Here is a 14,861-nt window from a genome sequence, read left to right as displayed (position 1 = left end):
CCGATTGGGCGTCCTCCGTCGTGCAAATTCCTTCCTCGGCACACCTGAGCTCCTGACCACATACAAAGCTTTTGTCCACATCCCAATGGAGTACTGCTCTCCCCTTTTGGCTGGTGTTCCTGCCTCTCACCTTTCTTGGCTACACTCTGTGGAAACCAAGGCATTTAGGATCATTGGTATCTCCTGCGATGAGGCTGAGTCTTTGGGTCTCTCATGATCTCACTGCTCATGCTCTCACTGGTCTTTCTGTCTTCTACCGTGTCCTCTACGGCTTTGCACGCCATGCTCTGTCTGAGATATGTCCTCCCCCCCCCCCCCCACAAATTTCCGCAGGGCGCTCAAGGTCCGCCAGCAACCCCCTTCTGGTAAAACTACCAAAATCAAGAATCACTGCTCACCTTCACTCTTTCATTCCTCTTTTTTCCCACCTTTGGAACAAACTCCCACACTCTCTTCAATCCCACTCTTCCCTCCAGGTCTTCAAAACAGCTGTTCACCACCATCTCTTATCTTCCCCCATCCAAAACCACGATCTTTTCTACCCCGTTAATCCACCTCCTTCAAACTCCCTGCTTTCCTTCCTGAAAGTCCCTGTGGCGTCCATCTTGTTTACCCCGTGTACCCCGCCCCATCCCTCTCCCTTCCACAGATCTCCTCATGTCTCTGTTACTCGATGCTCACCAATTCACCTGTAGACGTCAGGATGAGCTGGACATTTCTCGGGAGATGTTGGAGAAAAAGTTGTTTGAAGATTTTTCTCCTCAAAATTTCTCCTCCAACGTATTGTCTCTTCAGAGCTGCGTCATCCTGCGAATATATATGTATATATATATATATATATATATATATATATATATATATATTGATTCATCTATTTATTTCGTACTGTCGTGTATTATACCTTTTTATCTTTCTCTGGAATGTTTATATTTACTTTTAAGATTTTCACGAATTTCAACGCAATTGTCTTTGATGGCGGTGTAGCGGGCGGTAGAAATAGAATCAACTGTGCCTGTAGTTCGATTCAATAAATCATTATTTACCTCACGATTGGATATTTTAAGTTCTCACCCATATGTAAACATTAAGGTGCGTCATTAGCGTGGAGGAAAAATTACCACAGGTAAACTTGCAAATAACGAACGCGGTTTCTTGCAGTCGTCGTGAAATCTCGCGAGATTAGGTCAGTTCAGTGGATGGTGTGTCAGATTTTTTTTTTTTTTTTCTCGCCGATGTATCCTGATTAAGGAAAGGAATATAAAGTGTAAAAAATAGTGAAACGATCCTGCACCTGGAGGGAAAGTCATAGGTTCAAAATTTAGTGCGAGCAAATGTCCGGCTCGTTAGAACGCCTGCATACTCTCTCTGGGCACACGGACCGGGTATGGTGCGTGTGCTGGAGCCCGAACGGGACTCTGCTTGCAAGCTGTGGCGGAGATAAGGCCATCCGAATCTGGGGCCAAGAGGGTAAGCCTGTTAAGCGAGTTCTGTTGTTGGACGAAGTGCGCCTGACAGGTTGGATTTACCCGACCTGGGCGTTCCCCAGCGGGCATGGCCATGCGCTCCCCCAACCCGACCTCGGCGCGCCCCACCCGACCTGGGCGTCCCCCACTGGGCATGGCCATGGACTCCCCCAACCCGACCTCGGCGCCCCCAACCCAGCATGGGCGCCCCAAACCCAATTTGCCCCCCCCACCCGGCACAGGCATCCCCCCTGGACGCCCCCCAACCCGACCTGGGCTCCCCCCACCCGACCTCGGCGCCCCCCACCCGACCTGGGCGTCCCCCACCCGGCATGGACGCCCCCAACCCGGCATGGACGCCCCCAACCCGGCATGGGTGCCCCCAACCCGGCATGGGCGCCCCCAACCCGGCATGGGCGCCCCCAACCCGGCATGGGCGCCCCCCACCCGGCATGGGCGCCCCCCACCCGGCATGGGCGCCCCCAACCCGGCATGGGCGCCCCCAACCCGGCATGGGCGCCCCCAACCCGGCATGGGCGCCCCCAACCCGGCATGGGCGCCCCCAACCCGGCATGGACGCCCCCAACCCGACCTGGGTGCCCCAAACCCGGCATGGGCGCCCCCCACCCGGCATGGGCACCCCCCATGGGCGCCCCTCACCCAACCTGGGTGCCCCCAACCGGGCATGGATGCCCCCAACCCGACCTGGGTGCCCCAAACCCGGCATGGGCCCCCCCAACCCGGAATTGGCACCCCCCCACCCGGCATGGGTACCCCCCCACCCCACCTGGGCGCCCCAAACCTAACCTGCCCCCCACCCGGCACGGGCACCCCCCCCGGCCCCTCCCTTTCAGTTGGCTTCGTTACTTTTTTCACATTTGCATAATGGCTACAATAATAGAACATTGTTTCAAAGCAGATGATTCATAACGGAATTGTTTGTGGTCGAGTATTATAAATTGGAACACAGCGAACCACTGTCTCACCTCTCTCTTTTAAAATGGTGAACGTCGCTCAAGACTACATCTTGAGATGTTACTGATCAAATGGCATTTGTAGTTATTGTAAGATGCGTGGTTTGCTCCTCGATTGTGTTGCATTTCCTCTCTCTGTTCATCCAGTTTTATTTAAAAGTTTTGAACCGTTTTTCACAACATTATCTTTTGTTTATACGTTTGCATCACATGAACGAAGAGTGTGCATTTTATGAAATGGTACTTGAATAATTTTCTTGCTCGTTTTAAAATTGTGTCCCGAGGTTGGGTTGTTTCCACAGGATTGAAAGGGGGAAGAGGGGTGCGGTGTGAAGTCGAGCCGTTTTAACGCGGCAGTTTGTCATGTGTGACTTGTGCTGCCTTTCAGGGCCAAATTGGGTGTGCAAGTCAGTATTGGCAGATGGACACCAGCGAACGGTGCGGAAGGTCTCCTGGTCACCTTGCGGTAATTACTTTGCTTCAGCCAGCTTTGATGCCACAACGTGTATATGGAAGAAAACTCACCAGGACTTTGAGGTGAGCATGCCGCGAAGTTCCCAGACCGGCATCTTTAAGAGCCGACATGTGTCCAGACTCTCAGCTTCGTTGGCCTGCGAAGCATTTTGATCCTTCATTCACAGTCGAGCCCGCACGTAGTTTGTCGGCGGCTTAATGTTCGGGAAAGGTCTCCATCACTCTTGCTCCCCCCCCCCCCTGCCACTTCCTCTTTCCACCTCCCCCTTCTGCGGAGAACAGTGCACGGCAACGCTGGAAGGTCATGAGAATGAAATTAAAGCCGTAGCTTGGGCACCGTCTGGAAACCTTCTTGCAACCTGTAGTAGAGACAAGAGTGTGTGGATCTGGGAAGGTCAGTGTTGTGTTGTAATGCCATCGACATTGTTAACATTAATGGCACGTTACCTCGTGTTTTATTATTGTTACTTTTCAGGATTTAAGGCTCATGGTGGAGCAGCCACACACATGGACATGCAGGCTAATACATGAGACACAACACAGGACCGTTAGACGAGACAAACACAGCCACTGAGCTTGGGGGTGGGGGGGAAGTGATGTCACTTCCTGAAGCACTCTGGGTGCCAGCGACGCCACAACAATGGCACTGCCTCCCTCGCTGCATAGAAGCGCAAGCTTATCCTCAACGTTGTTGTGGCTTTTCCTTTCCCTATGATGGTGCTATAAAGAAATTTTTGTTCTCGATTATGCTTTCTGCTGTACTTGCATGGAACTAAGCCTTTTTTGAGTTCTTCGCATGACTTCCAGGTGGAACATTTATCACCGTGTGCCATGCATTGCATCATGTTTCACCCACACACCTTGTTTCCATTACGACGACACAAGATTCGATTAATGTGGCGGTCAGGGAGGGGGAAGGGTTGGCTTGCAATCTACCAATCGTGACACTAAATCGCCCAAACATTTTGATGCCTGCAAAGTTGATTTGACTCTGTCGAAAAGGAAGTTTGAGTAAATTGTGAGTGAAGTCAGGTATGGATTGTAGAAGGAGGCTGAGAAAAAAAGAGGGCCTCTTACAGAGTCGTGCATTGGGATGCACGTCGACAAAAATTTGACTGCTTACTATAATCCGTGTTCAGGAACAGTTTAGTTGGACATCGGATATTTGATCCTGGGGTGAATATAAAATACTTCAGGAAAAGAGAAAAGCGTTGAAACATTGAAACTTTGGTGAGATTTTTCTGTGTACTGTATTTCCAGCATTGCTTTGCTTTTTATTTTGCTTGGCACAGGGGAAACTAGAAGGGCACTCGGTGGAGCGCACACCTCCACCAAGTAATGCCTGATCCACGAGAACATATCGGGTTCAATACATTTTTGAGATATCGTGCTCTATGTCAAAGTTGGCCCGACGTCTCAATGGTGAAGAATCACTTTTTTAAATTCTAGTAGTCGGATCCGGATCTTCACCAAAACCGAATCGGTTCGTCCACAAAATTTAATCCAGATCCATCCACAACGTTTTGAGATATCCTGCACACAAACAAACAGACAGAAAGGGGTGAAAACATAACCTCCTTCACCTTCAGCGGCCGAAGTACAGGCACTCCTCACTTAACGACCGCCCGGACTTACGGCCAGCTCTCCAACCAGTCGGTATTGTACGCTGTACGAGAACTTTGGTTGTGGAAGCGGCAGCGCGGCGTCTCAGTGTTGAGCATCTCATCTCGCGTCACCCTTTCTCAGTCTCAGTCTTGTTCCCGCAGTCGGTCGGTATTCACTACCATAGCATTCGCAATCTCCAAGACTACATATTTCGTCCATAAATTTGTACTTTATTGTGTATCAGCAGTGAGGCGGCAAGCGCGGACATAGAAGCAGCAGAAATTTTTTTTGACCAATTTGATGAAATAATCGAGAAAGGCGGCTACCTTCCGGAACAGATCTTCAATGTGGATGAAACCGGACTTTTTTGGAAGAAAATGCCCGAAAGGTCCGACTTACACAAAGAAGCTAAAACGATGCCCAGTTTCAAGGCTTTCAAGGACAGGGTCACATTGTTGCTGGAAGGAAATGTCGCTGGGTTCAAGTTAAAGCGTTTCCTCATCTATCGCTCCGAGAAGCCACGTTCATTGAATCGGGTTCGTAAGCACGTGCTGCCCGTTTACTATCGTGCAAATAACAAGGCATGGGTGAAGTTATCAAGTTGGAGTTTCCTTTAGACCTTTTCTTTATTCAGAATAAATAAAAACGATTACCTGTATTTACAGTATGCAAACCTAAGTAATGTATATTAGAGCTGATTTCCTCTATTCTGTTTAATACAGTACACTACTGCATAAACATTTAAAAATATATCCTCGCTTAACGACCTAGTCGGAGGAGGAACTCGGTCGTTAAGTGAGGAATGCTGGTAATAACTAGAACGACACTCGGTAGGTCGCATACCTCCGCCAGGCTGAACAGTTTGTTTTGTGTCCCACTGATAGGTGGGATTCTGATAGAGCTGAACCAAAATATAATCTGCTTGTTCTTGTCACCCAACCAAGTCCTCGACCTAGTTTTGTCAGAATCTCTTCCGTAACTTTTTGAAATATCCTGCTGCACTCAATGGTGAAGAATCACTTTTTAAAATTCTAGTCGTCGGATCCGGATCCGGATCATCACCAAAATCGAATCTATTCGCTGTTGTCACACACCCAACCTATCCATAAAGTTTTTCGTCCAAATCCGTCCATAACTTTTTTTCAACATCCTATTCACAGACAGACGGGTGAAAACACAACCTCTGTCCACCTTGGGTGGTGAGGGTAAACAGCTTTGTATTGTTGGGGCGTGCCTGCCCCAGTGATCCCCACCCCACTCCCACACCTTCCTTTTCCCCCTCTCCCAATTAAGTTGGGTAAATGACAAGCGGTAGATGACCTCACGATCATAGGCAGTGAATAGCCTAAAAGATTGAATAGATGCCGTTTGGACGAGGTTCAGGCACGATGGGACAAGAGTCCATGTTCTTCGTATTATTTAAATTTATTTTTAATCGGGAATTTGTCTGGCCAGCATTGGACTTCAGGTGGCAGAACTTCAATTTCTGATACATGCAAGGTGCACTCATGAAGCTGCAATAGGTGTCGGTAAACGAACCGTTCAAAATAAGGGAAACGTTTCCGTGTGTCCTCTCGGGCAGCCAACAACAGAACATGAGCCGCCGTTTAACACCATGGAAGCTAAGATTCAAAAAGACAAGCATAACCCACGCTCTTCGCGACATGTTGGGGTGGGTGTGTTTGAGAAAGGAACTGATGCAGAGTATCAGTAGTAATTTTACTTTAATGCAGTAAGTGGAATACGATTTCACTGTTTCAGAACCATTTTATTTACCTTTTTTTTTGTACCATGCACCTCATATGGTCTTTGAGATAATGTAAGCCGAATATCACGTTACTCGAGCGCAGAACAAAGTCGAAGATAGCGCGACACGAAACCACAAACTCGGAAATAATATATAAGATTATCGTTTCGGGTCTCAGATTCACAGAGAAAGGGGACTTTTAAATTGAAAATGTGAGCCCGAAAACCAAACTTGGAAATGCTTAACATTTTGTCCAAGTGATTTGTTCCAACAGACTGCACTTGGTGTAGACTCGTTTTGTTTATTTATGTCTCGTTAATGGATCCAATTAAGACACAGCCACCTCGTCGTGGGCCCGGTGCTCTGTGTGTTTGGTGATTCTCACTTCCTGGTCTTCCCTGGAGATGTCTTGCTTAAATGTTTCGCTTTTAAAACAACGCTTTGGACAATGAACTCTCTCGTGCCATATGGCACCTAACTGTTGTCTTTGCTACCCTAATGAAGATCTTAATTACTGCCCCATCCTCCCAGTGTAATTACCGCAACCAGAGGGCTTGTTGCTTCCCACGTAATTGCTTCACAAATTGGGTCTTTAGTCAGGGACTGAATTACAATATATCAGGTCATTAAAAACAGGGAATGGCAAACTCCAGTCTGTGCTCAATTGCATTAAGTGTGATTAAATTGTTGCTGTTTTAGCTAATTGCTATCGATATAATGTCCTGTGTGTTGTTGTTTTTTTTTTTTTTCTTTTCTTTCCCTGAGATGGTTTAGGTTTCACAGATGTTCTCCCCCCCCCCAACCTCCCTTCACTGCCCATCCCAAATCCGGTGACTGTAAGAAAATGTGCCAGCTCGTTTGTGAGTGTTTTGAATTCCCTGCACTGCAGGTTCTAATGAGGTTGTTTGCAAGCTGTTTTGGGTCTGCAATCAAACTTTTTTTCTTTCAGATCATCTTCCCATCATTATTGTTGATTCAATACGAGCAGGGGTACCCGGCATTGCCCAATGATGTTCGAATCCTGTCGGCATTTTTAAGAAACCAAATGTTTTTTTTTGGTAATTTATTTTGTGGGGGCCCTAAACACTTCCTTACATCCACTAAGGAATGGGGTCGGGGGTTATTTAATATTACCTTTCAAAAGGCTACAAAGGCTTAGGCACTATGAAGCAATTAAAAAATGAAATAAATAAATTTGGCCTAAAACACTCCCTGACGAACCTCTGAAAGTTTGCTGATGATCCATTCGGCCATCTTTGAGAAAAATGGTGACGCAAACAAACGTCTCTCTTATAAGTGTCGACTGTATGTATATGTATATGTATATGTGTGTATATGTATATATATATATATATATATATATATATATATATATATATATATATATATATATATATATATATATATATATATATATATATATATATATATATAATGAGCATTGTTGTTATAGACTTGCTTTGATGTTGCAATTGGACACAAACTTAAAAACCAACATATAGCACAACACAAGTGGGTGCGCCCATCCTGCCAGAGGGGATGTCGAGTCGACCGTCCTCTAATCCAATGTCGACGTCGCCATTTCCAAGGTATTTTTCACTAGAGCCAACCTTATGGTTGGTGTCCTGACCAAATTTCCTATACTTATGCGTAGGGGGTAAGAACCTTGCCTCATCGGAACCTGCCGTGCTTGTGTGTTGATGAGATTCTTCAATGGAAGCTCAATTCGTTCCATATTTGTAAGATCCCATGTGTGCATGATCTTTAAATAAATAAATTTCCTGGCTTGGGTACTTGACATTGTGTTGTTCAACACTCCTTTTGGAGGTTGAAGTCTCAGAAAGTTATTGTGACATAAAGTCTTTTGCTGCATGTGCCGTGGTTGTGTGCAGTGGATGAGGAAGAAGAGTACGAATGCGCAAGTGTTCTGAGTTCCCACACACAGGACGTGAAGCACATTATTTGGCATCCTCATAAGGAGGTGTGTGTGTGTGTGTGTGTGTCACTTGAGGAAGAGGAAGGAAAGACACATAAAAATGTCTGATTTGTTGTTTTTGTCGTAAATGTTTTCCATTCTTGAAAGCTCATATAATAAAGCTCAATTACTACCAGGTGTTGGTGTCGGCAAGCTACGATAACTCCATCAAGTTGTACCACGAGGACGACGACGACTGGGCATGCTTTGACACGCTGAATGGTCACGATTCCACCGTGTGGAGCCTGAGCTTCGATGGAGCGGGACAACGCTTTGCATCGTGCAGCGATGATCGCACCGTACGGATTTGGCAGGAGTTTCCACAAGACGGTGCGTATGAGAATATGTTGGATTCTGATAACTCTCACAGGGGGTTCTTCGATGTAGCCTTTGTGTAGATCAAGATAAATGCAAGTGGGAGAATTAGAAATAACTTTGAAAAACACAAGGTTAGTATTCAAACATTAAGATTCGAGAAATTGTGTGCTTCTCTTCCCTAATTGGATATGCCTTTTTGAATTTTAATTTATCTTTATAATCCATCCTGCAGATGATGCCCCCACCAAGTCGGCGCCAAGATGGAAATGTGTCTGCACGTTGTCAGGTTATCACACACGTGTCATCTACGACGTTTCTTGGCAAGTGTACTTTCAGCATGATGGAAATATTGTTTCTGGTTTTGTTTTTGTTTTTTTTAATTGCTATTTTGTGTTCCCAATTGTTATTTCTTCTTGGTGTATTTATGATTTGTACTTTGTGAGACTCCAAAAACGATGTAATATTGTAAATTATGGGAAAATTTTACAATTGTCAAATATTTAGAGGTATGCACACTTGTCTCCTGTGCAGCCTGGGTTTGAATCGCGACACAGCTATAAACTGTCACCCTGGTGTTTAGCATGCAAGGCGATGCCTCAATGTGTACACCGTCCTTTGGAAGAACTTGAAACCAGATGACCCATCCGCCTGTGTCAGTGGTGAATGTTTAAGATGGCATGGTGTCTTTGGAGAAGTGTAGGCGAGTTATCCGCAGCACACTGGCAAGGTGGGAATAATTGGGGTTTTTAAAGAACAAAAGTTAGAAATACAACAATTTCTATGAAAGGCATCATCATAAAATGTCGAGAAATGTTGGTGCAAAAGCAACGGATCATTACAATGGCTTTGTTGAATTCTCCTCGTAAGTTGGAATCGTCATCAAGAAGCTGAGGCATCGGGTCTTCCGCTTGAATACGTGTCGGGGACTTTTCTGTTTTCTATCACATGCCGCGTCTACTTTTGCACTTCCTAACCTTAAAACCACCTCCCTGCCCCTCTCCAACCTTACCATGACGTACACATTTATCCAGTAGCACCTTCCATATGAACTTTCCAATGGTCCAAACTCTGCTCATCTGCATTCCTCAGGCCCTCTTTTATTCACCCTATAGAATCACAAGTATGTTCTTCATAAAAGCTTCTGGCCAAGATTTTATGAATACCAAGTGAAAAGCACCTCACCAGTGATTTTTTTTTTTTTTTTTTTTTTTTTTTTTAAATTTACTCCACTGGTAAAAAGTTTTAGAACACCTCCATTTTTCAGTTTTTACTGAAATTTAAGCACTTCAAGTCCAGTGAATAACCTGAAATGGTACAAAGCGAAGCAGTAAACTGCCAGAGGTTAAAAAAAAAGTTTACATTTCCAAAAAATGAAAAATAATGTAAATTTCAGAGTTGTTAAAAAAGGCCCTTTTCAGGGAACAAGTAATGGATAAGCAACTGTAGCTGTTCTGCAGCAATGAAAATTAATTAAGCCTTGAAGGTTGATGCAAACAATTCCTACAGGTGTCCCAACTTTTGTTGATTAGTTGCAAACCCTCTGTATAAAATCAGTGTTGGAACAGACTGTGTTGCTACACCCTCTGAAGCATTATTTGGACAATATTGCACTGCAGGAAGGAGTACATTGCTATCAAAATGGCGAGAAAAAGACAATTAACAAAGGAAGACAAACAGACCATTATAACCCTTAAAAGTGTCAGTTTTTCCTTCAGAGAAATTGCAAATAAGCCAAGGTGTCAGTGAGTACAGCTTCCGACACCATCAAAAGGCAGTTGGAAACTGGAGGAAACTCTGACAGGAAGAGTTCCGGCAGACCCAAAGCCAAAACACAATCAGAAGACAAGTTTCTGAGAGTCAACAGCTTGAGTGATAGACGGCATACAGGACAGCAGCTTCAAGCACAGCTTAACACTGGTCGAAGTAAGGAAGTCTCAGTTTCAACTGTGAAGAGAAGACTTCGAGCTGCAGGTTTGACAGGTCGAGTGGCAGTAGGAAAGCCATTGCAGAGATGGCAAAATAAGAAAAAGAGGCTTGCCTGGGCCATGAAGTACCGCCAGTGGACTACTGAAAACGAAGGTCTTATGGACCGATGAATCAAAATTTGAAATCTTCGGTTCATCACGCAGGGTTTTTGTACGCCGTTGAATAGGCGAAAGGATGGTTCCTCAGTGTGTGACACTAACTGTCAAACATGGAGGAGGAAGCGTGATGATCTGGGGCTCTTTTGCTGGATCCAGAGTCGACGACTTGGACAGTGACTGGCACCCTGAACCAAAAGGACTACCATAGCATTTTGCGGCGCCATGCAATACCCTCTGGTCTCCAGCTAGTTGGTCAAGAGTTCATCCTTCAGCAAGATAACGACCCAAAACATACCTCCAGGCTATGTCAGAACTACCTCAGAAGAAAAGAACAAGACGGTCGGCTTCAATTAATGGAATGGCCAGCACAGCCTCCAGACTTAAACCCCATTGAACTGGTTTGGGATGAACTGGACAGAAGGGTGAAAGCAAAGCAACCTGCAAGTGTAACACATTTGTGGGAACTTCTGCAAAAGTGTTGGGAAGAACTTTCCGAACAATATTTGATTTCCATTGTAGAAAGAATGCCACGAGTATGTTCGGCTGTTATATCTGCAAAAGGTGGCCACTTCGATGAGTCAAACGTTTGGATTAAATTTTGTTCAACAAAACGATTCTATAATTTCTTTTTTATCTGCAATTGTTTATTTGTTCTCTGCTTTAATTTCAGAGTACATTGAAACATTAAACTGCTTAAATTTCAGTAAAAACTGGAAAAATGGGGGTGTTCTGAAACTTTTGACCGGTAGTGTATTTGGAAAAAAAAAAATAATTTCTTTACTTTTTGTGTCCAGTGTCGGCTTGTGGGAGAGCTGAATGGACGGTTGAATGAATGGACAGCTGAATGAAATGGATTCAGATATTGAATAGAACAGTACAGATAGGTGGAGAGGGGGACAGGGGACATTAACAGTGCAGTTTGAGAACAATATAGAGGGAGACTTGGAAAACAATGGATGGGGGACAGGAGGGGATGTAAGGTGTAGACATGATGGATACCGAAGGAAACTCTCAGGAAGGAAAAAATGAGGTTGAAAAATATAGTGCAATTTCTACCTTTTGTTTTGCAAAATGATGGCGACCTATACACCCGGTCCAAGTTTTGTTTGTTTATTTTACATGAAAAACATCTCCATACAGTATATAATGCCAGCCTGTTCGCTCAAAAATGGGGATTTTTCCACTTTGTTGTGGATCACACTGTGCAGCATTTCTTGGTTATATTCTGGTATTTTGTTTTTATAAATGCAGATATATTGTCGCATGGGAAGCTCACAAGTGTGATATGTGATCCCACAAAGGGCCGTAAGATTTCTAACTAAACTGGGTTCAATTATGATTTAATGGAAAGCGCATTCGGATGCTACAGCTTACCGTTTCCCAGGGTTACCAAACGGAAAGCCGAATTTGACGGTGGAACACACGGGATGCGGAAGGTGGGAAAACGTTCTTTAATAAATAAATAGTTTATTTGTAATGATGAATGATGAGGGGAGTAGAGGTGAACCGAACAGTCCAAGCGATGAGGGAGAGCTGAACATTCAACTTATATGTAGTACAATAAATGAATAAATTACCGTACTCCTTCCTTGGCACCAGAGTAAAACACTCACGCGACACAGAGAGTCGGTGAGAACTTTCTACTCTCGTGGTTTTTCCTGATGACTTGTGCAGAATGATTGCTAGGTGCAAGAACACGTGCATGTGCGTCAGCTTTTATTGCCGCCCTGCCCCCACCCCCCCCCCCTCGGGACTGCACTCGCTGTTCTGCATTGGCCATCGTACTGGATGAGGAGGTGTTTTCCCAAGGGTCCATCTCACATCCCTCCAGAATATTCCCTCCTGTTGCTGAACTCGCTGTCTAGGCCTGCATGCACTCGCCAAATGGATCGTGCCTGATGCTTCATCTGAATCCATCCATAACTTTGAGATATCGTTTTTGGCCCTCTCAGTGGTGAAGAATCACTTAAAATAATTATTGTGTCCGGATTCAGATCTTCACTATAATTGAATCAATTTGTCATCGTCACACACCCAACCTCCAACAAATTTCGTCCAAATCCATCAACAACTTTTTGAGATATCCTGTTCACAGTGTGACCTGGATTAATTGATTAGATTTTGGTGAAGATCCAGATCCATGTTAGATTATTATTATCATTATGATTTTTTAAAAGTGATTCTTTACCATTGAGAGATGGGACCAAAAATAATATACACTATAGCATGATATTTCAAGTTGCGGACGGGTTATTACAAAATGAGGTGGATGAGTTGAGGTGACGAAAACAGGCCGATTCAATTTTGGTTCACGTCCGGATCCAGGTCCGGCCCTTTAGTGAGATACGAAATGTAAACTGTTCAGCCTGGTGGAGGAATGCGTTCCAGCGAGTGCTGTTCTAGTTTTATATTTGATCAACCAATAGCCAAACACATTGGGACACCCCCTCACCTACCCCCCCTCCCCCCCCCGATGCATCACTGAATTTGGTTATTTTACTCACTCCACTGGGATTGTGAACTCACACACACACTTCATTCTTTACTCATGTTCAAGTACTTGTGGAGAACCCTGTTTATGGATACAGCCATTGATATAGGATGTGCGTATTTATGTGGATAAATGAAAAGCTATCTATGTAACTTTGTGCCAACCAATTGTAATTAAAACCTGATGATCCTTTAGGTGCCCACTGACCGGAGCTTTGGCCACTGCCTGTGGAGATGATGCAATCCGTGTGTTTGAGGAAGACTTGGACAGCAAGCCAGACTCCTCTTCCTTCAGTTTGTCCGTTGTCGAGTCTCGTGCCCATACACAAGATGTGAACTCTGTCGCCTGGAACTCTAAGCGGCCTGGCCTGTTGGCTTCTGCTGGCGATGATGGTGATGTGGTATTATGGCAGTACACCAGGAACCTCTGATATGGCAGAAGATAAATAAAAAAAATTTTAAACACATAATTTATGTAATTGATTGGTTCACTGAAAACAAGTTTGGTTCAATCCTTGCCTTTCCTGATGGGTTTGCGCATTGACGGAGAATCCACGTGCTGGCCAACTTCACTTTGTCCATTTGTACGACCTTTGTCCAATTTGACCTTTTATAAGCAGCAAGCGCTCCTCAGAGCTGCAATGTTTACCAAGTATGCAAGCTCATTTGGGTTTCCGTTTTGCAACGCTGAAAGGGGAATTGGAAACGGCCCGTCAAACTGTTCCGTGAAGCAGCTGCTGTGCCATTGTCCCATGTGTGGCCCACATCCTCATCACGAAGTTTTGACTTCATGAAGGAATTCTCAGGGGAGAGATTATTTAAAAGGGGAGAGACAACTCCATACTTGGCAATCTTGAGTGCATTGTTGTTTAAACACGACGGTGTGCCGATCGTTTGCCGGCAACCTCTATCTGGAAGTTTGCGAGTTCCGCCAATAATTTTTTTTTTGGGGGGGGGGTGTTTTGCACCACTAAACAAAATATTAATTGTGCATATGGCATGTTTAAATGGAAAGTGGACTTGATGAGCAGATCTATTAATATGCTTAGTTTTGGATTTAACTTCTGCTTCCAAGTCTTGTTTTCCTCCCACACACATTTATTCCGGCTCTTGCTCCTATACATCGCCATTTGCACTCGCTGTTGCAAATTATTACCAACGTTGATGTTTATTATTTTCCTGTTGAGCATAAGGTCAATTGATTCACACTTTTATTGAACCGTGCGTTATTTTATTATAACAAGAATAATAATAAAAAGCTTTGTAACTGCTTTTGCACTTCTCATGTTGCTTTCTCTCAGTTTGTCAATTAATTAATTAATTTTTTTCTTCTCAACACACTCCAACTTCATAAATCCAAAGTGGGAATCATCTGATTGCACAAGGTGGAAGATGGAGGGATCGTGAGTGGATAGTCTTTGAAAGGATTATCTGATACATGAGGTCAACCAGCGGAATGGGTTGGCAGGATGGCCGAGAGCTATGTGCACTCAACTCTGAGCTATCTCCACTCAGCTATAAACTGTCTTCCAGGTGTTTTACAGGCAGGGCGATTCATCAGTATAGATGTTAAACTATGTCCCGTCTGCCAGCATAAGTTGGTGGACGTTAAAGACTCCAGTGTCTTTCATGAAGAGTCGGTGAGCTATTGCCAGCACCCTGGACAATAAAAAAATTCCTGCGTCTAAGGGGTGACCCATCAAAGATTATGTTCCCGAGCCAATGAAACTG

General features: G+C 44.5%; 1 protein-coding gene across 1 annotated transcript; it reads left to right on the top strand.

Annotated features, from left to right (window-relative positions):
• The first annotated feature begins 1,164 nt into the window (after positions 1-1,164).
• CIAO1 (cytosolic iron-sulfur assembly component 1) lies at positions 1,165-14,402 on the top strand. The gene is made up of 7 exons (XM_085877798.1): positions 1,165-1,467; positions 2,826-2,974; positions 3,194-3,305; positions 8,156-8,244; positions 8,376-8,568; positions 8,789-8,876; positions 13,327-14,402. Exons 1-7 carry the CDS (start codon positions 1,332-1,334, stop codon positions 13,559-13,561), a joined length of 1,002 nt encoding a protein of 333 aa, XP_085733924.1. The 5' UTR covers positions 1,165-1,331; the 3' UTR covers positions 13,562-14,402.
• Positions 14,403-14,861: the final 459 nt, after the last annotated feature.

Source organism: Eptatretus burgeri, chromosome 1 (genome assembly GCF_056783735.1).
Source record: "Eptatretus burgeri isolate ZD-2024b chromosome 1, Ebu_testis_v1, whole genome shotgun sequence".
Lineage (NCBI taxonomy): Eukaryota > Metazoa > Chordata > Myxini > Myxiniformes > Myxinidae > Eptatretus > Eptatretus burgeri.
Note: the sequence above shows the minus strand (reverse complement) of the source record. Positions and strands in the feature narration are given on the sequence as shown.